Source organism: Cyanistes caeruleus, chromosome 2 (assembly GCF_971803275.1).
Source record: "Cyanistes caeruleus chromosome 2, bCyaCae1.hap1.1, whole genome shotgun sequence".
Lineage (NCBI taxonomy): Eukaryota > Metazoa > Chordata > Aves > Passeriformes > Paridae > Cyanistes > Cyanistes caeruleus.
The window spans coordinates 82,846,280-82,869,180 of record NC_141702.1 but is presented as its reverse complement, the minus strand read 5'-3'; the positions used below and the strand labels follow the sequence as shown (position 1 = coordinate 82,869,180).

The 22,901-nt window shown below is 53.2% G+C and overlaps 2 protein-coding genes across 2 annotated transcripts; both read left to right on the top strand.

The window, feature by feature from the left end:
* The first annotated feature begins 778 nt into the window (after nt 1-778).
* On the top strand, nt 779-14,705 carry NFKBIE (NFKB inhibitor epsilon). The gene is made up of 6 exons (XM_023924484.2): nt 779-1,202; nt 11,255-11,357; nt 11,830-12,061; nt 12,234-12,322; nt 12,600-12,848; nt 13,148-14,705. Exons 1-6 carry the CDS (start codon nt 850-852, stop codon nt 13,211-13,213), a joined length of 1,092 nt encoding a protein of 363 aa, XP_023780252.2. The 5' UTR covers nt 779-849; the 3' UTR covers nt 13,214-14,705.
* Nucleotides 14,706-15,558: 853 nt separating this feature from the next.
* On the top strand, nt 15,559-22,383 carry SLC35B2 (solute carrier family 35 member B2). The gene is made up of 4 exons (XM_086878321.1): nt 15,559-15,670; nt 18,409-18,602; nt 18,891-19,051; nt 20,280-22,383. The coding sequence occupies exons 2-4, from the start codon at nt 18,446-18,448 to the stop codon at nt 21,216-21,218; spliced, it is 1,257 nt and encodes a 418-aa protein (XP_086734447.1). The 5' UTR covers nt 15,559-15,670; nt 18,409-18,445; the 3' UTR covers nt 21,219-22,383.
* The last annotated feature ends 518 nt before the right edge of the window (nt 22,384-22,901 follow it).

The window sequence follows — 22,901 nt, the reverse complement described above, 5'->3', positions numbered from 1 at the left end:
GTGATCTGGGCCTTCTATTTTCAGCTTTGATCTCTGTGGCTTGGCTGCTCTTGTGTGAGCCCTGGTAGCCACTCTGGGCTTTGAAAGGATTTCTATTTGCAACACAGAAGGGTGGTGGGAAGCAGCTGGACCAAGAGGCTTGTGCAGCCAGCTACAGTGACCTCCTAGCATTTTCTATAAAGGCAGAACGGATGAGAAGGTGTTTTAGTGGGTGGAACAGTTTAATGCATGCACATGGGAAAAGCAAGCGCCTTGTTTGCACCTCTGCTACAAGTGACATCCACCATATTGTTTCCCACAGAGCCTGTGTCTTCCTTCAGCACCTGCACACGCATCAGCATCCTCACCCACACACTGCCTGCTTGGACAGAGTCCCTCTCCCTCCCCTGGCAGACCTGCGTGCTATTTAAAGAACCCAAACCAACCGGGCAGGAGACAAGGCAAGCCCAGGACAGACCGGCATGTCTTGCTCGGCCGAGGGAAGTAGAGTGTAGCCACCTCCCTCCCCTCAGCACCCCGGGTGCCGGCCCTCGTCCACGCTGCCGTGGCCACCGGAACTTTCCTCCCTCTCGGTGCTTCCGTGGTTTCCCCAGACAGAGGGCGGGGAGAGGCAGCCCGTGGTAGTGCCGGGGCGGGGCGGCGGCCGGGGAATCCCGGGCAGGCGGGCCGGGCGCGGCTGAGTCAGGCCCGGCGGGGGCAGCAGGAGGAGGTGGCGGCGGCGGAGGCGGAGCCGTGGCGCCTTAGACTCTGCGCCGGCCGCCTCTCGGTGGCTTTCCGGCCATGAGCCCTCCGGCAGCGGGGCCGGGAGCGGGACCCGGGCCGGGGCCGGCGGACGGCGGGCGCTGAGCCATGTCGCGGGCGGCGGGCGGCGACTGCCGCAAGGAAGCGGCGGGCTGGGAGGGCGAGGACGGGCAGTGCGACTCGGGCATCGAGTCGCTGCGCTCGCTGCCGGGCGGCAGGGAGACCCCCGCCGCGCCCGAGGGCCCTCCTGCCGCCCCCGAGGCCCTCGAGGAGACCCTCGCCGAGGCTGCCGCCGCCGAGGAGCGGCTGGATTCCAGCTACGGCTCCGGCGCCCTGCCCGAGGCTCTGCCCGAGCTGCCGGGGGCTCCGGTGGGCCGCCCCGAGGAGCCGCCGCCCCGGCCCGAGGGGCTCAGCCGGCAGCAGCTGGAGGCCCTCACCTACCTTTCGGAGGACGGAGACACGTGAGTGATCCCCGGGGAGCTGCGAGCGATTGCTCCCGCAGCCCCGGGCTGCTCCCCTTGCAGCCGGCCGGCGGTGGGGAGCCGGTGCCTAGAGATAAGCCAGGCTGTGTTTGCCGTGGTCCCCAGCCCTCTCCCGAGGAGCATCCGTTCAGCTGTGTTGTTAAGGACTCCCCGGGCCCCTGTCCTAAGGGCCTCCCGCCTTGCTTTGGTGCGCGTCGATGCTTTGCATCCAGGTTTGGGTGGATGACCCCCTCACCCTGCCTGAGAGGTACCTGAGCCAGGTCCAGTGGAGTGAGCAGGAGGAGATGCACCACAGCCTACATGGCACAGAATGAACCCACCGTAGGAAGCCAGCTTCTGCTTGCCATAGGACTGCTAACAACTAGAAGAAAGGGGGGAGCAAATCAAGCCCCCCCTTCCTCCCCACTGTCTCTTCCCCAGAGAACACATTTCCTCCACAATGGGGAAGGCTTGGCTTCATGAGATGGCACATAAGCAAGTCCTGAAACAAGATTGGCCATGCAGGGCAAGACCTTGTGTTGGCTGTGTTAGACACTGCTCAACCGAGCAGACCAAGAGCTATTTGTTCTCAGGTGGGAATAGCCTTACTTTGCCAACTTGCCTGCAGAGCCCTGGCTTTTGGCAGAGTTGTGCCAATATAGGGCTACCCTCCTGAGCTTCTGTGACAGAGACAAGTTCTTCTGTTAATGAGGGGGGCTTCCCACATCTGTAATGCACTCTCGAGGGCAGAGGCATCACGCCAGAGTTATTTGGTTTGACTTCTGGTAATTACCTTCAGCTAATCACAGCGTTTTTTCCTGTTGTACATTCCCTCGATGGAAGGTTTTCATCATGAGTGTACACACAGAGCATGAGCGAAGCATTCTCACAGCTGAGTGCAAAGCTTTTCCCCAAAACCAGGCTAGAGTTTAATTCTGAGTAATGGTGCAAGAGGAAGAGAAACTTAGAGGCACTGACATGATCAAGCAAATGTCTTCAGTAGCAAGAGCTGCAAGAAAGCTGTGTCCTTGCCTGGCAGAGCATATCTGGATTGAAGCTGAAGATGAGCTGGGAGACAGCCTGAATGTTTACTTCCCTGTTAGGAGTCTGTGCATCTGCTAATTAGCTCATTAAGGCTGACTGTGGGATCTGTTCTGAGGATTGGCTGGAAGTCTCATGGCAAGCAAAGTTAGACTAAACCCAGCCTCCCACACTCCCCACACAGGCTTTCCAGTCCTATCCTATCTACAGGTTGATTCTGTGACTCCTCAGAGAGGAGCTTTGGCAGTTTTCCCAGCTGTAACACTAGAGTCAAGGTGTCCATGGAGAAAGAGCCAGGCATCTTTTAATCAGAGCTGTGGAAGTAATGCTTCCCCCCAGGTTTGTCTGTCATGGCATGCCCAGGGCTCCTGGCTTATTGTTTTATTACTGAGCCCCATAGATGCAGCTGTTTGGAGATGCTTTTGGTGCTTGAGGCTGTCTTGTTTGGTGGTTGAAGCCCTTTGCCTGTCAGACTTGCTTGGAGAGACCTAACACAAACATCTTATTAACAAGGAAAACATTAATCAGTGGCGCCTTGGTTACTGTAGGCAGGAGAGGCTCTCAGAGAGCTCTCTAAACGGTTGCCTTTGCTCTTCTGTTTTCTCTCACAGTGCATTTCAGAACAGGAAATTGGTAAAGAGTGAGAGAGGGAGCGATAGGTCTCCTGCTTGTACAGCTCTGGGCTCACCATAGTCACATAGGTGCCAGGCGTTCCTGGAATCTACTCCCATTGCTGGAAAAAAACCCTATTCTTGTGGTTAGAGTGGTGAGGCTGTGGATTTTTGCCTTTGCTATTCTTGTCTCTCCTCCTGACCCTGTGGCAGAGGTAGGTGGCATTTATATTTAGAAGTGCTGAACATCCACCACTCAGGTCGGTGCAAATGTGGACTGTGACCACTAAGCGACTCATTGAATTGCCACCGGTTTTGTATGTGAAAACAGGTCAGGGCTGATAGTAATGCTAAAGTCTATGGTGCAATTTCTCATCCAGTGGCAGAAGGTCCCCAGAGAGAAGGGATCAGATGGCCACAGGCTACATCCCTTTCATATGGCCAGACAAACCCATCTTCTTTTCATCTCTGTCAGCAGCACCTTTCCTCACGTGCCTTTTTTAAATGTCCACTACAAAACAGCTCCAGGCAGAGAATTAAAATCATAGTATCATTATATTTCAGAAGACATGGGCAACTACACTTTCCTGTAATTGCAATTTTGAAAATACAGAAAGTTCAGGAGTTTTGGCCGAGTAGTTCCTGTTTCCCCAGATGCCCTGGCTGGTACTGAGCTGAGAGGAGCAAGCTGGGCTTGCACTAAAGGAACTGGCAAAAGTCTTAACTCTACATCTGAAAAAAATCTTCACTGTCCATAGCTCCCTCAGGCTCACCCACCTGTGCCATCTCAAGGTGTGCCTGTGTTTGTCAGCCTGGCATTTGTGAGGTAAGAACAGTAGGTTAAGGCAGAGATGAAGAGCACATGCTTGGGCGGTTAGAGCATCAGGAGGATCCTCCTTGGATACCTCCCTGCCTGACTCCACAGGAGAGGAGTGTCAGAGCAGGCAGGATGAAGCAATGGGGCTAAAACTGTCTCTCCCTGTGCCCAAAGTTAGAAGGAGTCTCACTTTGGTAGGAAGGAAATTGGCCAACAGGAAGGATGGGGGTATGATGGCCAGTGAAATGCATTTGTGCTGTCTTCCAAGAACTATTTGCCCAAATGTCATCCTCTCCATGGCTCCCTAGTGCCACTGGCAGCTCCTCTGCCTCAGAAAAGTCAGAGCCACAGTAATCAGGCACATTAGTCCCAAAGAGAGTGTGGCTTAGCTGCGAGGGCAGAAGTCAAGCATGAGGAGTAGGGTGGCAAGCAGAAGATGGTGGGTGCACTTTGGGCAGCGATCTGTGTCCTGCTTATTGTGTAGGCAGGTAGAGAACAAACCCTGTGCAATCAAGCTCAAATAGTCTCCTCCAAGCATTTGTCCTTTCCTTGTGACCCAAAACTCCACATATCTGTCTCTTCCATGTAAACAAGCTTCTTTTCTGCTGACTTGGGTCCTGATGGGACTGCTGTGTGTGGAAGTGAAGAGAGGGGCTTTCCAGTTGTAGGCCTGGCCGCCTCTGAGCAGACTGCAGGCAGATTTATTGTTGTGTCCCAGCCTCTAGACCACCTCAGCCTTTGTGAAGATTCATCTAGGAAACCCCATCCTTCTCAGCCACACCTGGCAGATGCACAATGCCAGTATTCTGCATGTGGGACCAGCTCCTTTGATGTGAAATGGGGTGTGAAAGGACCACCTGTTTTTGTTCCAGCACAAGAGAAAACCTTCCTATTTCCTTTGGCTGATGTTAGACTGCCAGCTCTGGAGAGGCAGAGTTGATTCATCAGTGTGTGAAGTTATGTGGAGTTTCCTCTTTCTAGGACTGTATAGTCTATCTTAAAAACATGTTTTCCTTTCTGCCCGTGCTGGTCCTTGGGCCACATACCAGTTTCTGCCACTGCACCTAATGCCGTGGTGATGGAAAGGCTGGGGGCTCCGCCTCTGCAGGAGAGTGACTGTCTTCTGCATGGGGCTCCATATGCAAAGCAGTGCAGCACCTCTGCAGGGGTGAAGGCTGAGGGACCCCAGCTCAATCACAGAAGGAAGACCTAGACCTCCTTCAGATGGAAAATGGGACTGTGTGGTTTTGGTTGGGTGTGTGTTTCAGGGAGGGAGGGGAGCAGAGGAAGCCTGACTTCCTCCTTCGACCAGAGACAAGTGGTGCCCCATCTGCTGATAAGAAATCACGTGCCAGTGACTTGTGGGCTGAAATGTCATAACAAGGGCTTGGGGGACAGTTAATCTAGTAAAATCAGGGCCCCATGGGAGCTGATGTTCAGAACTCTTCACATGATGGTAGTGAAGGGGCTTCCCTTGCCAGCATGGGTTGTCGCTAAGCATGAAGGCTCATCTTGAAGGGGTCAAGAGCCACTTCTAACCATTCATTGGCATGGGCCAATCATAACCCTCTTGAGTCATGTAGTCCTGGGCTGGAGATCTTCCCTGAGTAGGGGAATAGAGGTTGTCCCCATTCAGGCTGTCTGCTCCAGTGCAGCTGCATTCTCACTGCTTGCCCTGCTGTACCAGGGTATTGCTGAACCCCTGTGTACCTGAGGGAGTGCTCAGAGTGTGACAGCAAAGATAAAAGAAAGGGAAAGAAGGAAAAAGAAGCAGAGGACTGGAGAGACTTAGTTTTAGAAGGATTAATGAAGTCTGATGCAGAGAGCACACCTTGTTGCTTTTCAGGCTGGGAGTCCCCCTGCTTTGCTGGGCTGGGCTGTTGCCAGCTGCTCAGCAGTGGGATGGCCGTAGTTAAATGGGAGATGCTCTTGGTTTTATCAAAGGGTCTTCAGAAACCTTGCTTGATTGCCAGGATTCAAGTTCATCCCAAGTTACTCCCTAGCATGCTGCCAATTGTGGGACATTAGAGAAAGTGAGTCCTAACATGGGTCTGCCAGGGGGAAGATTTTCCCGTGTCTAGCTCCCTGTCCCTGAACTCTCAGCTGTGCCTCTATGTGTGCTCAGGAGTTTGGTAAACAGGAGCTTGGTGTCCCTCTAAGCAAGGCTAGTCACTTTGCACAAGTTGCTTTGGAATGCCCCAGAAGTTGTTGGCTGCTGCAGGGTCACACACACACAGCCTTGGTGTAAAGTGGGTAAGTCCTGGCAGCCTTCTGAGATCGCGCATGCAAGAAGTTTTTTTCCATTTGGATGACTTCAGCCTGGCCTGAAGGAAGTTTCTTCAGACTTTCCGCCTGCCTAGGTTTCCTTTGGAGCTGGGGACAAACACAGGGAACTTTAGCACAGAGGAAGGGAAAGAATGGCTTTTCCATTTCCTGGGATGCAGAAGCTTGGCTGTAACAGATCAGCCAAGGTGCGTAGGGCTTCAGGTCCTTGCACTCTGCAGGCAGGCTTGACTGCTGCTGGAAATAGGTTGAGCTCAGATAATTTAACAAAAAAAATCTTATTTTTTTATTGGTTTGGGTTTGGGTTTTTTTAGTATAATGTGAAAAAATGAGGAGTCAGACATGACTGTGTAGGAAGAGGTGGTGGGGTCTGAGCTGTGAGTGGTTACTGTGTGCCTCCCAATGAGCTATGTGGGATGCTCTCTGTGTCACAGAGTTGGGAAGCCCCTCTGACTGGGGCAGATCCAGAGCTGAAGAGGGGCCCTGAAGTATCTTAGACTCACGGCTTGGGCCTCATTAAAAGAAAATCCTGAGACAGTGAGGATACCTCACTGGTAGGCAGGAACACAGAACATGGAATATGGAATAAGGCAGCTGAGATCCGCTGCTCCCTTGGAGCTGCCAGAGGGCATCTGGAACAGCTTTAAGGACCAGGACAGCATTGCATTGGTATGTGGGGAGGAAGGAAGGGAGCCAGGCTGGCCTGGTTCAGGGGTGCAGGGCAGGATTGAGCTGTGCTTGCTAAGCCTGCTGGCAGAGGTTTGTGCTGTTGGCTGAGGAAGCGGTTAGCAGTGCAGGTTACAGGGCTGGAACAGGAGAGTAGGGTAAGTATGGAATTCCCCTGCTGTTTTCCTCTTCCCTTGCTCTCCTTTCTATTGCTGCTGGGGCCATTTCCTCCCCTGAACAAGTTTCTCTTGTGTGAATCGTTTGCGTGATCTTGTACTCCTCCACTCTGCCAAAACAAGAAGCTGGGAATGAGCTGTTCCTGCTGCAGACAGGCACCTTATCTAGAGAGGGAGAAAAATTTGTCAAAGCAAATTCAATTGAATGCTGGATCACCTGATTAAGGTGCTTCTAGGGTAAGACAGTGAAGGGAGAGGCTGCTTCATGGACAACGTGCCTTGCTCTACAGATGGGGAGATCTGCATGGTCAGCTCCTTTTCTAGAGAGCTGGAACAGGATAGCCAGAGAACTGGTGGGACTTCATCAGTTCTGCTTGTGTGTGAGAGCTGGGTGTCACCCCTTACCCTGTTCTCCTGCCTCCAGTCCTCATGTGTGGAAACTTTTCCTACTAGACACTTGAAGTCACTCAGAAGTTGGAGATGGGCAGCACTGTGGAAATGGATGCACTCCTGTGCCTAAGCTGGGACCACTTTGGGCATGGCATGATCATTCCCAGGGATAGCCCCAGACTCCCTATTCTGGGGTTGTTATCTCTCTGATGATGGGGATGATGGGTAGATCACTTTATGCAGGGGATGTCCTGTGCCTTTGTGATTCAGAGTGCTGAGTCCCCTTTTATGCTGGGGCAGAGCTGGTGAGCAAGTGGAAAAGCTGAGAATGAACCCAGCAGTCCCTACTCCTGCTGTGTTTTCCTTTGTTATAAATGCATATTATATTATTGGCTTTTCGCAAATACTATAATGGATGTTTTATGTATAAGGTTAGAAAGCGTTGTTGTACTAATATAGTTTCTTTTATTTCTGTTATTGATGAAATTTAGAAATAGTGGTATAATACATATATATGTTAGACTATAACATGATATTATTAACAAAAAGTAGTTTGTGCTTTATAGCCCAGAGACTGAAAAGATAGTCAGAGACCTCCCTCTACATTTAAGATAATCTTGTTCTCCAAGACCTCCAGGAGAAGGATTTATTGCATCCTTATCAGAGGATAGAAAACCCAGTGGCGCCAAGAAGATTGATCTATTGGGAAGGGAGCAAGGTAAAAACTAAACAAAGGAACATCAAAAAACATAAGAAGAATATATGAATATGTATGAGAATTTATGGATATGTAGTAGGATTCTGTTTTTAAGGGACAGTCCTTTGTCAGTAAGGTGTGCTCTCTTAGATGAATGCAGAGACACCCGGCCGTATCTGTATACTTTATTTTTATCTCCTAATTGTCTTTCTATTAAACTTTTAAATTCTATAAAAAATATGTGAACCTCGTTTTTCAGACCTTGCTCACAGCTCCTCCATCCCTTGCCCTTTCCAAAACTCCCTGTTGCACTTTCTGACAGTTCCTGCTGGACACGCACCCTGTGGCTGCAGGCAAGAGCATGGGGGAGGGAGGGAGCAGGCAAGTAGAGGAAAGCAGAGGAGAGATGTGCAGGCAGCCCGGGATGGGCAAGGATCTGGGCATAGCAGGGTGGAGGACTTGTTCTGGCAAGGGCACACTGCTGTGGCTAGGCAAGGAGAGGTTCTGTCAGAGATCGGGTGTCTCTCCGTTGCCATGCCCTGGCTGCGGCACACGATGTGCCAGCACACAGCAGCCCATCAGCAGCTGGACCACGTGGCTGCTCTGACACAGAGAGAGGTGTGCTTGTAGCCTTGGTGGAAAAAAGTGGAGACTGGCACGATGCCTGCACCTCAGGTCCTTGGTGTAAGAGGTTTCCTGAGTTAAGAGAAAATCCCAGCTCCTGGTTGGCAGCACTGCCAGTAGCACAGAATGCCTCGGTGCACATGTGCTCGTGTAGGGCTCCTCCCAGCCCACTGGCCTTGTGATGATTCCCCCAAGTAGCTCAGGTTCTTGGCAGCCATTTCAGGAAGTTGAGGGCTGGTAATGAGGAAAGGCGAGAATGAATGCAGAAATGAAAGCCCAGGAGGGGGCTGCACCCAGTTGGAGAAGGAAGGGGGAGGAGGGGGGAAGCAATCCTTCAAAGCAGGCACATCTCAGTTGCAAGGTGAAAACCAGAGCTCTGGCCAGGGCAATGCTCACCCCCATTGCCTTTGCAGCATGGATGCCCAAACTAGCTCAGTGTCAGCCCAGCCCAAAGCGGCTCCACTGTCTTGTTGAGCTGCAAAGGCAACCAAGCCAGGAAAGATGAGGTGCTGGTAGTGGCAGAGGGCTGCTTGGGGGTTTCCATCTCCCCTGGGTGACTGGCACGCTTGTCCCCACATGATAGTGTAGTGTAATGTGGGTAGTGACAGAGGGGCCTGGGGGATTCCTGGGCCACAAGGGCTGTCTGCTATGGGACACAACCCTGAGCACTCCTCTCCCCTGGGAGCCCAATGTGGCTCTGGAAAGTGAAAGCACCAGCAGTTTAAAGTTCAAGCTGAATTGCCGTGGAAACTCCCTTATTTGAGCAGTCTTAACTTTGCTGTACCTGAAAAAGGCAGATCCTGGAGCCCCTTCCTGCAAGTGGTTCCTTGGAGCAAGTTTGGAGAAACAGGGGCTGTCCCTGCAAGCGTGCAAGAGACCTCAGTAGAGGTGCTATCACAGGGGTTAGGGGCCTGATGCAAAACCTAGCAGAGAATTTCCCTGCTCAGATCATACCTAGGCTAGGGTTAGCAAAAGCCTGATGAGAGGAGGGCTATTCTTACAGCTGGTTGCCTTGTTCCTGGGCTGGGCCCCTTGGCTGTGCCTCTGCCCCATGGTCCACTGAGGTGGCCAGACCCTGCCCATGGGGCTGCATGGCTCCTGCTTGCAGCCCCCTGCCCTGGGAGTGCTGGCAGTGAGGGGGCACCCCATGGCTGTGCAGAGGCAAGCAAATGTGGGTGGCTTCCTCTTCCAGTGGGGAATTCCTTGCTGCAACATAACCTGGGGCTTCCCTGCAGACAAAGCCTCTCCTGTTGGGTACAGCCTCTCCCCTGGCAGCAGGGTGGAGAGGAACTGGCCGTGTTTTGCCTTCAAAATCAGGTTTCAGCTGAAGATGCCTGGGGTCCCAGATGCTGCCTTGATCTTCAAGCAGAACTTGGGAGGAGGTCAATAAAGGACATTCTTGGGAACTGGCCTCTGAGCTTCTCAGCACATTCATGTCCCAATGCATTGGCAAAAAGGCAGCCTCAGCCCCATTTCTTGTCTGCAATGCTTTAGGGACAGGTGCTGTTCTTCTGCTTGTGGAGTGATGCTCTCTATCCCCCACATTGCAGGTGGCATCCCAAAGCTGGGCTGTCTGGAGAGTGGGGTGTCTTGCCAGGGCTGGCACAACTCTCACCCTCCATCTCTTGGCCCTGTCAGTCTCCATCAAAGCAGCATGGGTGGCAGAGTCCAGCCTTCAGTTTGGAGCTGGTTCCTTCCAGAGACAGAGGCCACCCAGGGCCTCTAGTGCAGTGGTGAGGTACCGGGAAGCTGAGCTCATGCCTGCCTTGCTGTGCAGAGTAGGAGCTGCTACCTGCTGCTCGCTGCTGACCATTGTGGCCAGGTTTGGCCTGAGTGGGCTGCCCTGTGGTGGGAGGGTGAGGCTTTCAGTGCAGGGAGCCTGGGAGACAGGAGGTTGGCAGGTGGGACTGGAAATTCTCTCTCAGCTCTGCCTCTGTTGTGCTCTTGCTTCTCTTCTGACTGTATAGGGGTCGTCTGGAAATTAAGCCTGTCCTTGGGCTGGGGCACTCTGGGGTGCCTGGCCACCCCATAGGTGTGGGGACCACAGTCCTGAGGACCAGAGCTCCCTGCTTGCCATCAAGCTCTGACAGCTACACCTCTGTGCTAGCGGGCTGTGTGCCAGCCCTGCCATGACAGTGCTAAAATGGAAGGGTGTGGGGGAGAGAAGAGATAATCAGTGTGGACTGGCAGAACGGCTGGCATAGGGATTGTGTCATGCAGGTGATCTTGGACCAGCCCTGGGCTCCTACCCAGCTTTGACTGTTTGCCTTCATGGAGGGGAAAGCAGAAGTAGAGCGTGCTGTTGGAAGTAGGGAACCAGAATTTCCCAGGCAGCTGTCAGAGCTCAGAACTCTCTCCACAGCCATCAAACTCAGGACTCTGGGAAAGATGTCCCAGGCTCTTTGGACTTAGATCAGTTGGAGGACTGACTTTGGGCAGTGCCAGATTGAAATGCTACACATGCTGTGAGGTCTGAGGGAGGACCCTGTGTTCCTTAGCAGGAACAGGAGGGTCTGCTCCCCGTGGGGATCAGAGTAAAGGACTTTCTGTGAAGCCTCAGACCACGTTCCTGCCTTGGCCTTCTGCTGAACTTCCCCAGGGAGAGGGCAAGATGGAGGACCTCTAAGCTGGAGGGAAGGAGACTGGAGGAGGCAGGGAGATTATTCCTTCATGCAGCAGGGAAGGATCTCTGCTCCTAAGCATGGCACTTGGGACTTATTTTTCTTTTTTTTTCTCCCCTGTCACAGGTTGGTTCATCTGGCCATTATCCACTGTGTCCCAGCTGTAGCACTCTGCTGCATTGCTCAGCTACCCAGGGAGGTGCTGGAGATCCAAAATGATCTTTTCCAGGTATGCTGTTGTGATTAGGCAGGAGATGGGAGGAAGAGGAATGCCACAGGCTGTTCCCTGGATAGCTGCTCAATCTGTCTGCCTTTTGCCCAAGACCCCACACCTGCTTCCCCCAGAGAGTGGTGAAGGTCCCATGTGTGCAGCCTCTTTTCAGGGAGGGGAAGAATGGAGGTGGAGATACCCTGAGAGAGAAGTGTGGCAGCTCCCAGCACTGGGGGGTGAAGAGTTTCTTTGCAAGGCCCCAGGACATTGCAGACACCCATGGAAGAGGCATGGCTTGAATGAGGCAGGGTATATAACTTGGGAGAATGTCTCCATGGGTGATCAGTAAGCTGAGGTGCAGGGGAACAGCATGGCAGTGTCCTGCATGGCAGTCAGACTGTGCTGCCAGGCTAGCTTCTGGAGACTGGTGGGGCTCATCACACCTGCAGTGTCCTGCGGGGCAACTTCCCCTTTCCTAATTTCTCTCCAGACCCCGCTCCACCTTGCTGTGTACCTGGAGCAGCCCAGTGTCATCCAGGCACTGATCCACAAAGGAGTGAACCCTGGGCTGCAGGACCGCAATGGCAACACCCCGCTGCACTTGGCCTGTGAGCAGCAGCACCTGCAATGTGCCCAGCAGCTGCTGGGGGGCCCAGCCACACCGGATGGCACGACTCAGCCCCATGGGCACCACCAGGACCTGCAGCTCCAGAACTGGCAAGGTGAGACATGGGGGCAGTGCAGTGGCAAAGCTAGTGGCCAGATTAGGGCAGAGACCATGATATGTGTATGCAGGGATTCAGAAGCACAGCAGAATGGGAATGCAGCTGGGATTGGTGTGCCTCAGAGTGGACTGGACTGACTGTGGCTCTCTCTTCTGCCTCCCCATCACAGGCTTGGCCTGTCTGCACATCAGTACTTTGAAAGGGAACATCCCAATGATGTCTCTGCTGTTGGAGAGTGGCGCCAACATTGATGTTCGGGTAAGACTGGCAATGGTGCGATGTTTTGTAAAGGCTGGGATGATGGGTTTTTCTTTTGGGCACTCCCTTCAGCCCTGGGGCAGGTGCTTCTGTGAGGCTTGGGAGCACTGAATTTTGAGGGAGCAAAGAGTAAAGGTCCTTGAGAGATAGTTGAATGCTGTGACAGCAGTCAGGATGGGGACTGCCCTCTGTACCCAGTCAACGGGGTGTGGGTGGGTGCTGCAGGACCCAGCTGAGGGGACCCCCTACCCATACCCTTATGATCTGTGGGTTGCAGGAAGGCACGAGTGGGAAGACCCCATTGCACCTGGCTGTGGAGTGCCACAACCGTAGGGCTGTCCAGTTCCTGCTGCGCAATGGGGCGTATGTGGATGCCCAGATGTACAATGGGTGCACTCCGCTGCACCTGGCTGTGGGTCGCAAGGATGCTGCCATTGCTGCCATCCTCTCACACTCTGGGGCTGACACCCTGCTGAGGAACATGGAGAATGAGACAGCTCAGGACCTGGCTGATGGCAACGATGATGTGAGTCTCTGTGTGGGGAAGCCTGTGGCCCTGCAAGTGTGTCAGGGGGTGCAGGAGCTGGATGATAGAGGGACCCTCCTAGGAGAAGTTTCTAGCTGTTCCTGTCCTTGGCTCTGTGGTGTGTGGGATAACTGCCTTTTGCCTCGAGCCCTAGGAAAAGCCCAGACAGGGTTTCTTGGCACTTCTCAGGGGATGTGGGAGGCTGGAGGACTGCGTGGAGGGAGGATTTGGGCCCCTAACCCAGCTTGCTGAAGACACAACTCTGGATGCTTACATGTCCATACTCTTGATAATTGCAGCTCCTTGCCTTGCTGCCGTTCGATGACCTGAAGATCTCAGGGAAGCCTGTTGTGTGCTCTGAATGAGTGGATGGACTCCTTTGGCCTATTAGGCTGCCTCCTTCCTCTGTGCTGCTGTCTTGCTGCCCACTAGGATCTTGCCTGCCAGCAGTTCAGTGGGAGCAGAGACATTTTGGGAGACTTATCCCACTGCCCCTCCCCTCTTTGGAAAAGTTTTGTTTGCCTCAGGCTGCCTTCCCAGATGGAAGAAGGTGGCATTATGAGCACTACACGGAGGAGGTTTTTCTTTTAGAATCTGTGCGCTGCAGCAGGACTGAATTTCCCCTCCCTGCAATGGGTCTTACTTGTGGGGATCTCCAGCATACACAGAGAAGGAGCAGGAGAGGACTCATTCTCACACTGTAGGCACCCCATCAGAATAAGTGTAGGGTGAGGTGAGTCAACACTCACTCTAATAAATGTTTGTTGTTACTGTGGACACCAGAGCATGAGGTCTCATGATCTAACCCACCCCACACTCCAGTGTCAGGAGGCTGCGTGTCAGCATGGGTGCTTGGGGACATGAGGGCTACAGGGGTTTCCCCAGTCTGCCTGTTCCCTTGGGTCCTTCACACAGCAGAAGGTGAGTGGGAGCACAGGGCCTTCCACACTTGCAGAGCCTTTCTACTGTTCAGGGCTGAGGCTGGGGGATCCCAGCAAGGTGCCCTATTTCCATGCTGTCTTGCCAAGCATCTGGCTGCAGGGCTGGAGAAAGAGCACAGGAGATACTGAAGACCAGGTTGTGGATTCCTGCTTCTGCCATTGTGCCTGACATCCTGCTGCTTTACTGCGCTGTGGTTTCCTCTCTCAGAGGACAGGAAGATCCTGCCCCCTCTCCTGACTTGGAAGAGGGTTAAAAAACTTAGGGTATTGATCTTTCCTGGGTTTTAGATTCTCCCAGGCTAAAAGTGGAAGAGGTGGCAGCATTATCTTCCCATCCCTTCTGTTGTTCAGCTCACCACCCTTCCCTGCCACTTACTTCTCCAGCCAGAGGCGCACATGCAATGCATTAGGAAATCAGCCAAAGGTGCTGTGGGAATGGAGGCATAGAGCTGACTTACCCCATCTTAGCCAAGAAAATTTTGCTCTTGTTGCCTGGGAGTAGCTGCTATTGTTTGGGACATATACTGGATAGTGCAATCAACCAGGATGCTCTGGAGTGAGCTCTTGTCTTCTTCCTCTCTTCTTGTAAGGGAATGCTGCCAGGAAAGCAGTATAAGGACCCTACAGCCTCTGGACTTTGCCTGGTTTTGTCAGCAGCCCTGGGCTGGTTTGCTCTGTTTCTTTTGAATATTTGCCTCTCACCTTCTGGCAGGGCCTGAGCCCTGCTGCAAACCTACGGGGCTGTTTCAAGGATACCTTTCACAAGGGACATCAGGCACTTCCAGGCTGCCCAAAGAAGCAATGATAGATGCTGCAGGGCAGTGTGGGATGGTGTGGCCAGCGCTGTAGCTGGGAGAAAAGTGATCTAATTTTTTTTTGTTTTGCTATTTTAAAATAAAACTATTTGTTTTAAAAAGATGTCTTGTAAAACATTACTGGGTGGCTATATGCTGGTTCCAGCCAGCCCTGAGACCTGGGGCTGGGTTAGGGGATTCAGGACTGGGGCTGGAATAGGTGCCATACTGACCTGCAGCCCCCAGGCAACACGTGCCCCGGGGATCAGCTGTGGCTGTTCCCAGTGCTCAGAGGGGGCTACCCTGAGACAGGGGGACAGGGAGGGGGGATATCAGGGGTCAGCTTTGAGGGCTTTTAGCTTGAATGAAGAATAGCATGGCCATCAGGACTAGGGAAGTCATCATTCCTCTGCACTTGTGAGGCCTCCCATCGTGTCCTGTGTCCAGTTCTGGGCCCCTCACTTCAAGAAGCTGCTGGAGCATGCCTAGAGAAGAGCAACAGAGCTGGCAGAGGGTTTGGAGCAAAAGCCCTAGGATGAGCTGCTGAGGGAGCTGGGGGTGTTTAGCCTGAGGAAAAGGAGGCTCATGTGGGACCTTGTCACTCTCTACAACTTCCTGAAAGGTGAATGTAACCAGGTGAGTATCGGCCTCTTTTCCCAGCCAACCAGCAACATGACAAGAGGATGTAACCTCAAGCTGTGCCAGGGGAGATTTAGGTTGGGTGGTAGGAAGATTTACTCTACAGAAAGGGTGATTAGACACTGTAATAGACAGGCCAAGGAAGGTGGTGGAGACACCTTCCCTGGGAGTGTTAAGGAAAGATTGGTTGTAGCGCTCAGTGCCATGGTCTAGTTGACCTGGTGGTGTTCGGTGATAGATCGGTCTCGATGATCTCAGGTCTATTCCGACCGGGTTGATTCTGTGGTCCTGTGATCGCGGGCCCGCCCGCCGCGGTCCCTCCGGAGCGGCAGGGGCGCTGTGGGGCGCGGAGCGCGCCCGCCGGGCGGGAGTTCCGCCAGCGCCGCTGCCGCCTCCGGGAGCGGAGCCGAGGGGAGCCGGCCGACACCGGGCCGGGGCCGGGCCGCAGGTGGGTAACGAGGACAGGGCGGCAGCGGAGGGCGGGCCAGACCGCGGGCGGCAGCTGCCCTGCTTGCCGAGGGCGGGCGAAGGCTGCCGCCGCTCTGCCGGCCTGTTCGCTGCGAACGTGGCCGCCGGGCAGGGAGGCGGCGCCGGTGCCGCGCTCGCCCTGCACCCGGCCGGGCGCTGTCTGTCCCTCGGGGCCACTGGAGCCTCTGGCGTAGAAGCCCTGGAGCTGCAAGCGGAGGGCTCTCCTCTCCCGGGAGCCCCGCGCCGTGCCCGCGGCGGAGGGCGCCCCACGGCCGCAGGAAGCGGCAGCCGGGTGCCTCTACTCGTGGCCTCTGGGCAGAGGCGGCGGTCGGCGCTGGGGGGACAATGGCAGGCACCCCCTGTGACCCGTCTGCGTGCAGGGACGGGGACAGGGTCCAGAGATCCGGAGATGTTAGTATGGACTTGTCAGCTCAAAGCTTGCGTTTGACCTCAGCCCTTCCAGGTGCTGGAGGCGCGCTCAAGAGTATCAGGGCTGTAGGCAGGGATTTTTTTCAGACGCGGGACGCAAATGGTGCAACCCAGGCGGAGGGCTGGGTGCCAGGCCGGCTCTGAAGCGGTGCGTTTGAGAGCTGCCCTTGCAGTGCCCAGGGGAGCAGCGGCCGACTCTGTTGTCTCGGCTCCTGGGCTGCTCCGCAGACTAAGGCTCCTTTCATGCCTCAGCATGTTGCCTGCTCAGCTCCCCCGCTTTCTACCTGTAACACTGGCGTCCCTGTTCCTTCCCAGTCTCGGCAGGGAGGGCAGGGCCTGCCGCACTGAGTCAGCTCTCGGGGCCTGGGAATTTCTAGCTCAGGCATAGAGAGCCATTGTCCCTCCGTAGACTCCTCTTCACGGTCGCTGTGGGAGAGCGGAGCTGATTCTCCTCCCATGGCAGCGCTGCAGGAGCTGGCGGGGTAACAGCAGGCGCAGTCGTGCTGAACAGAGCTTGCAGTCCCTGTCAAGTTGCAAATGTGGCAACAGACCCTGTCATTTATATCTGATTTCTGCAAAAGTGAACGGCGTTTCTGCACCCCACCATTAGCCAGGGTTACTTAATACAAACAAACCCAGGAGCACATGGGCAGCTTCAGCCCCAGGTGTGAGCACCAATCCCTGTTTTTGGATCCCACAGCACCTGTACAGCCTGCGATGATGCCCCAGCAGCAAAAGAGATTGAGTGGAGGTGTCCGACTGTCTTTTCTAGGGGAGAGAGGAGACAGAGGAGTAGGAAGCAGGCAAAGAAATCCTCTCCCCCCCCCCCCCCGCCATTTTCACCTGTCCCTGGGCTGGGAATTTCTATGTCCTTTAAGTCACAGGAGAGAGATTTTTGGGTGAAACACAGCCTCAGCTTTGGTCGAGTTATTGAACTCCAAGGGCCTGGCCACAGTAGCTGCAGAAAAGTCCCTGAGATCTTTGCCAAGGGGATAAGAGGTTGATGGGAGTGCTTGCTCATGAAATGGCAGGGGACTCTCTTACCTTTAAAGCCCTTAACTTTGTAAATCTCTGAGTTTTGTGTGGGGGCTACTAGAGGTCACAGCCATACAATGTTGCTATACAATGTTGGGGCCAGGTGCACCCCCAAACAGGGCCTAATTTCCTTTGATTAATTTGTTTCTGGGGGAGGAGGAATTAACATCTCTATCCCTTTCAATCACAGGAGCTTTTCTGGTGTGTGTTTATGTAGCCAGCCCACAGCACTCTGACCAGGCTCCCCAAGGCAACTGAGAGGCTTTTTCCATTGAGGAAACAGGAGCAGGGATGTAGCATGGACCAGGGAAACCTTCTACCCTGATGCAGGAAGCTGCAGCTTGCTTTGTGAGGGAAGAATGCCAGTGGCCTTGGGTGTAGGAAGTTCTTGCCTGGTTGCTCATTCTGTTGAGTACCTGGTGCCCCTGAATATTGCAGGTTTGCCTCTGTGAGAGAGGACAGTGAAGGGAAGAACTCCTTCAAGGACTATTACAGCTGTTTTCAAGCTCGCTAGATCACTTCCTATAGCTATGGCTGAAGAATATCAGCTATACCTCATTGCATAGTCCTTGTAAAATCCCAACCAGACAGCTGGTAGGAGAGTTCTTTTCCAGTCTTGCTTTCTGGATGTTTTGCTGAGCAGGTAAACCCTAGTAATTTCCTCTGAGCTGTGAGGAATGCCTTGACACACTTCCAGGGCTGCAGGTGGGGAGGCTGGCAGCCCCAAACCCTGCCTCTCCTCCACTCGCCTGGTGTAGTTGGAGGGGAAAGCTGTGAAGTGTTTGCTTCCAGAGGAAAGTTGCTCATTGCCACAGGCTTGAAACATGAGCTTCAAGGTAGGAGTCAATTTTTCTGTTCAGTGACCTTTTCCTTTTCCACCCAAAAGCCATGTTGAAGTTTAACTTACAAAGATGAGGTGTGAGGACTGAGGTGCTCCTTGCATTTGGAATAAGAGTGTAGTCAAAACCAGATGGTTACAGCAGTGTTCTCTCTCATACTGGGAATCCAAGGTTCTAAGTCAACATGTTCTAGAGCAACCACTTTTAACAGAAGCAAACAGATGTCTGGCCTGTGCTTTTCAGCTCTAGAGGATTTTTTGTACTCTGTGTGCTGCCAGCATCACATGTTGCTGCAGTGAGGGCTGGGTGGCCATATTACAGGTGATGAGGATCAGGCTGGATGGTGGGTATTACAGGCATGTGGAGTGGAGCTGCCCATGTACCAGTAGCCCACTACCTGTCTCTTTCTCCACAGATTTTGCCTTCCCTTCGTGCTGGCTTCCCTCCCTACGATGGCTACAGGTGAAGAGATAGCCCCTGCCCTGCAGGACTCATGGGGGGACTTCTGGCTCTTCCGTTTCTTTGTTAATGCTGCTGGCTACGCGAGTATTGTGGTACCGGGCTTCCTCCTCATCCAGTACTTCAAGAGAAGGAACTACTTGGAGACAGGTAGGAGTGGGGACTTCCCTTCCACATCCTGCATCCCTTGGAGCTCTCTACCCTGCCTCTCTCTGCTCACTCATATTGTTTCCCCAACCTGCATTGTCAGGCTTGAGCCACTCACAGAGCTGTGTCCCAGTGGTGTTGAGCTGCTATCCTGAAACAGATTTTTCTGAGGCACCTGTGCCAGGAGATCTGGGGACTAGTGAGAAGGGAGACTTCACCTCTCAAGCTAGTGCAGCATGTGGTGCCCAGGCTTTGGTTACTTGTGTCTCCATCTTCTCTTACCCTGTTCAGGCCGAGGCATATGCTTCCCTGTCATCAAATCATGTGTGTTTGGCTCTGAGGTGAAGTCTGTACATCAGGACGATGGCTCCCTGCCACCCCGAGCAGAGCCCACAGAATCCTCCACAGCCCGACAGGTCTTCAAGCTGTTCTGCTGTGCTGCTGGTCTACAGGTAGGGGTCCTGTGCATGTGTGGCTGTCCCATTATGGAAGGAGAAAGTGGCCAGTGGGCTAGTGGCTGTCAGTTCCTTGAAGACCAAGGATGCAGTGCTGTCCTTGATCAAGGTAGGGTTGGAGGCTGGGACAGGATAGTCTGTGGAGGTCCATTTAGCTCTTGTCATTTGGGTTGGAGTACCCTGTCTGTCTGATCAAATTCCTTCAGAGCCTTTGAAAATTCTGTGATTCAGTAGATTGTTAAGGCTGCTTTTGTTCTGGCCCTGATGTCAGATCAGCAGATAGTTTGAGCCATCTTTTTTTCCAGGCTCTCTCATGGGTCACTGTCTGGGGGTGATGCATTCTGCCTTGATGGATTGAATTTGAGTACGGGAGAGAAAATACTTAAATTCAGCTACAGATAAACAGGAATTTAAAATCTTAGATTCCCCAAGTCTCAGCTACATCCTGAGTATCATTAGGAAGGGCAACCTTTTTGGTCTGTGAGGGTAAAAAATAGCAATGTGCGCACTGAGATAGAAAAATCCAGATGTCCTGCAGCCAGGAAACAACACTCTCTGGCCTACTCCCCCAGCCATTCAGACTTGTGGTGGGCCACTGAACTCTTCCATCTCTCTGTGTCTTAGTTTCCTGGGAGATGTGTGATGAGAGGAAGTCTGTGTTACTTCTGTGAGGGGCTTGGTGTTGTTGCACCAAAATGAGTGGAGATGACAACCAGGACAGTGATCATCCCTTATGAACAATTTTGTCTGCTGGGTTTGAAACTAGAATTGATTTGGATGTAAAAACCAGGCCTAGGGAGCTGGAAGTGAAAACTAATGCAGAGGCCGCTGGGAAAACTGCCAGGACTTGCCGTAGGTAGCTGGCACCAAAACCACAGCTGTGTATTGGTAATGTTCCCTGATTCGGTCAGTCTGGTTTCACAGGCTTAAAGTAGTTCAAAGCCTAATTGCTCACTCTCACCAGGATGTTTGCATTGTGGGCTTTTCTCCCCTGTACACTGAACAGGTGTGGTTTGGGACAGGATGTTCCTGGGTGTAACCACATGGGACAGCGGGTTCCTTCATGTGTGGAGTGGGGGTGTTCTTGTCTCCCAGTGTCTCAGGGAAGCATTGTCATGCAGAGGATGAGGCAACAGTGGGGAAAGGAAGGATCTCCTGGGGTCTGTTCTTCCTGGCAACTGCTGTTGTGGGTCTTGACTCTCCCTGTGCTCCTGCTGCTTTGCAGGCTTCCTACCTCACATGGGGTGTCCTCCAAGAGCGTGTAATGACGAGAACGTATGGTGCCACTGAAACAGACCCTGGTGAGAAGTTCAAGGACTCCCAGTTCCTCGTATTCATGAACCGCATCCTGGCCTTCACAGTGGCTGGTCTGTACTGTGCCCTGACCAAGCAGCCACGCCATGGGGCTCCTATGTACAAATACTCCTTTGCCTCCCTCTCCAACATCCTCAGCAGCTGGTGTCAGTATGAGGCACTCAAATACATCAGCTTCCCCACCCAAGTGCTGGCCAAGGCCTCCAAAGTGATCCCAGTGATGATGATGGGCAAGTTGGTGTCACGCAAGAGTTATGAGTACTGGGAGTACCTGACTGCTGCCCTTATCTCCGTGGGGGTCAGCATGTTCCTGCTCTCCAGTGCTCCTAACAGGACGGTGTCCACTGTCACCACTTTCTCTGGCATAGTGCTCCTAGCTGGCTACATAATCTTCGACAGCTTCACCTCCAACTGGCAGGATGCTCTCTTCACCTACAAGATGTCTCCCGTGCAGATGATGTTTGGCGTTAATGTCTTCTCCTGCCTTTTCACTGTGGGCTCACTCTTGGAGCAGGGTGCCTTGCTGGAGTCAATGCGCTTCATGGCCCGCCACTCGGAATTCACTGCCCATGCTGTGCTGCTCTCTGTGTGCTCTGCCTGCGGCCAGCTCTTCATTTTTTACACCATCAACCAGTTTGGGGCAGCTGTCTTCACCATCATCATGACACTCCGACAGGCCTTTGCCATCCTCCTCTCCTGCCTCATCTATGGGCACACTGTCACTGTTGTGGGTGGGCTGGGCATAGCTGTTGTCTTCATGGCCCTCTTTCTCCGTGTCTATGCCCGCAGCCGCATGAAGAAGCGCAGTAAGAAGCTCCCGCTGGGTGAGACCCCTGTACAAAAGGTCTAAGGAAGCTGAGGCCATGGCATTTAAGCCATGCCCACTGTCCTGCCACAACTTGAGGGTATTTGCTTGATTTCTCAGAACTCACTGAGAAGAGTGGGGTATGGATCGGCAGGACCAGTGACTCAGTTTTCCTGGGAAAGGGGCTGGAACAAGCCCAGGAAATGCTCTGGGCTGACACAGCTCCAAACCTTTCCATTTGCCTTAATAGGTCAAAGACTTAGAGCCAAGGCACAGGCCTGGGGGCACACCAGCATGGGGCTGCTGGTATTCCTGCCCCACCTCTGTCCTGTGGCTTCTCCCCCAAAGTCACTGATGAACAAGGGAATTCTTCCCTGTCACTGTATTGCCTCTGGCTAATGCTCCTCCATTTCTGTTAGTACTACAGAGCTTGGCAGGAGGAAAGGGCAAGCAAAACACTAGGTTTCTTTCTGAAACACCCCTGAGTGAGGCATCCCAAGCTGGGCCCATCAAAGGGTGGAGAATGCTCTTCCTGCATTCCAGGAGAGGCTCTGAGTGGTACAGGTATAGCCAAGGGAAGGACTCCCAGCCTGTCTTATCCCAGGCCTGGGATCTGCTCTGGGAGAACACTGCAATGAAAGCCAGTGTCTCCCAGTTTGGTTTTATCAATTCTTTGCCCCTGCTCCAAGACACTTTTCTTTGCTCCCCTCAGCCCAGACTGATTTCTATGCAGCACCTGAGCTGGACAGTTCCAAGGCTTGCCAAGTCCTTTGAGGTTGCTTTATGGCTACATCTGCTGCTGTTACAGGCCAAAAGCTGCACTGCCCAGAAGCCCCAGCACCACCTTGGGGTCTCTCAGTGCCATGGTTTCTGGGCTTTGTAGATGTGATTCAGACAAGCACAAAGAACCCTTTATTTTTCCTGTCACCTGGAGACACCGGCCCTCGTTTTCCCAGGGGCTGGCCAGAGTCTGTGCCTGGAGGGTTGGGACATGGGGCAGAGCCTGCTTGCAGTGCCTTGTTCCTGCTCCACAGACAGCAGGGGATGGAGCAGTGAAAGCTGTTCTTCCCCAGAAGCCTGGGTTTTATTGGTCAATCCTTTTCTCATCAACACAACCTGACTGACAAAGCCCAGCAAGTTTTGGTACTTTCACAAGGCAACTTTTTTCTCTTTTTATTTTATTAAATTAAAAATATGCTGCATATAGTGCCATGGGCATAAATGTGGGTTTTTTTCAGTTGGTTGGGGATTTTTTTTCACGTACCTGGAAGGAGGGAAGAGATTTCCAACTCCTCCTGTGTCTCTAGTCTCTCTGGGACAGCAACGTTGTCTTTCCAAATACAGGTGCCTCTTTCTGTCTTTGCCAAGGCTGGTATCAACCAGGCTTGCACTCAAAGCTGCAAGGGCTGATAGGAGATCCTTGCGGAAACAACTGGGGAAGCACAGCCAGGTTTGGAAGACTGCTTATGCTGGTGGGCAGGTGAAGAAACCATTAGCCTGAGCCTAGTTTGGCTCCTAGGTTCCCTGTATGGTGCAACTTAAGGAATTCCCAGTGGGTGTAGCTACCAAGAGGTGATACAGAAGCCTACTGTGCACCTGCCAGCTAGGGCCTCTGGTGCTGTAGCACTTTGTAGGATGTACTGCAGCAGCTAGAGCCAGGAAAGGCTTGAGGTGTGCATGGTCTGTCCTCCTGGTACATGTGGGAAGCCTGGTGAAAAGCCCTGTAGG

Bases quoted from the DNA above. Each gene is read 5' to 3' on its own strand.
- NFKBIE (XM_023924484.2), top strand. From the start codon at position 850: ATGTCGCGGGCGGCGGGCGGCGACTGCCGCAAGGAAGCGGCGGGCTGG. The intron at 11,358-11,829 runs GTATGCTGTTGT...ATTTCTCTCCAG, and splicing joins TCCAAAATGATCTTTTCCAG to ACCCCGCTCCACCTTGCTGT. The intron at 12,849-13,147 runs GTGAGTCTCTGT...TGATAATTGCAG, and splicing joins TGGCTGATGGCAACGATGAT to CTCCTTGCCTTGCTGCCGTT.
- SLC35B2 (XM_086878321.1), top strand. From the start codon at position 18,446: ATGGCTACAGGTGAAGAGATAGCCCCTGCCCTGCAGGACTCATGGGGG. The intron at 18,603-18,890 runs GTAGGAGTGGGG...TACCCTGTTCAG, and splicing joins AAGGAACTACTTGGAGACAG to GCCGAGGCATATGCTTCCCT. The intron at 19,052-20,279 runs GTAGGGGTCCTG...GCTGCTTTGCAG, and splicing joins GCTGTGCTGCTGGTCTACAG to GCTTCCTACCTCACATGGGG.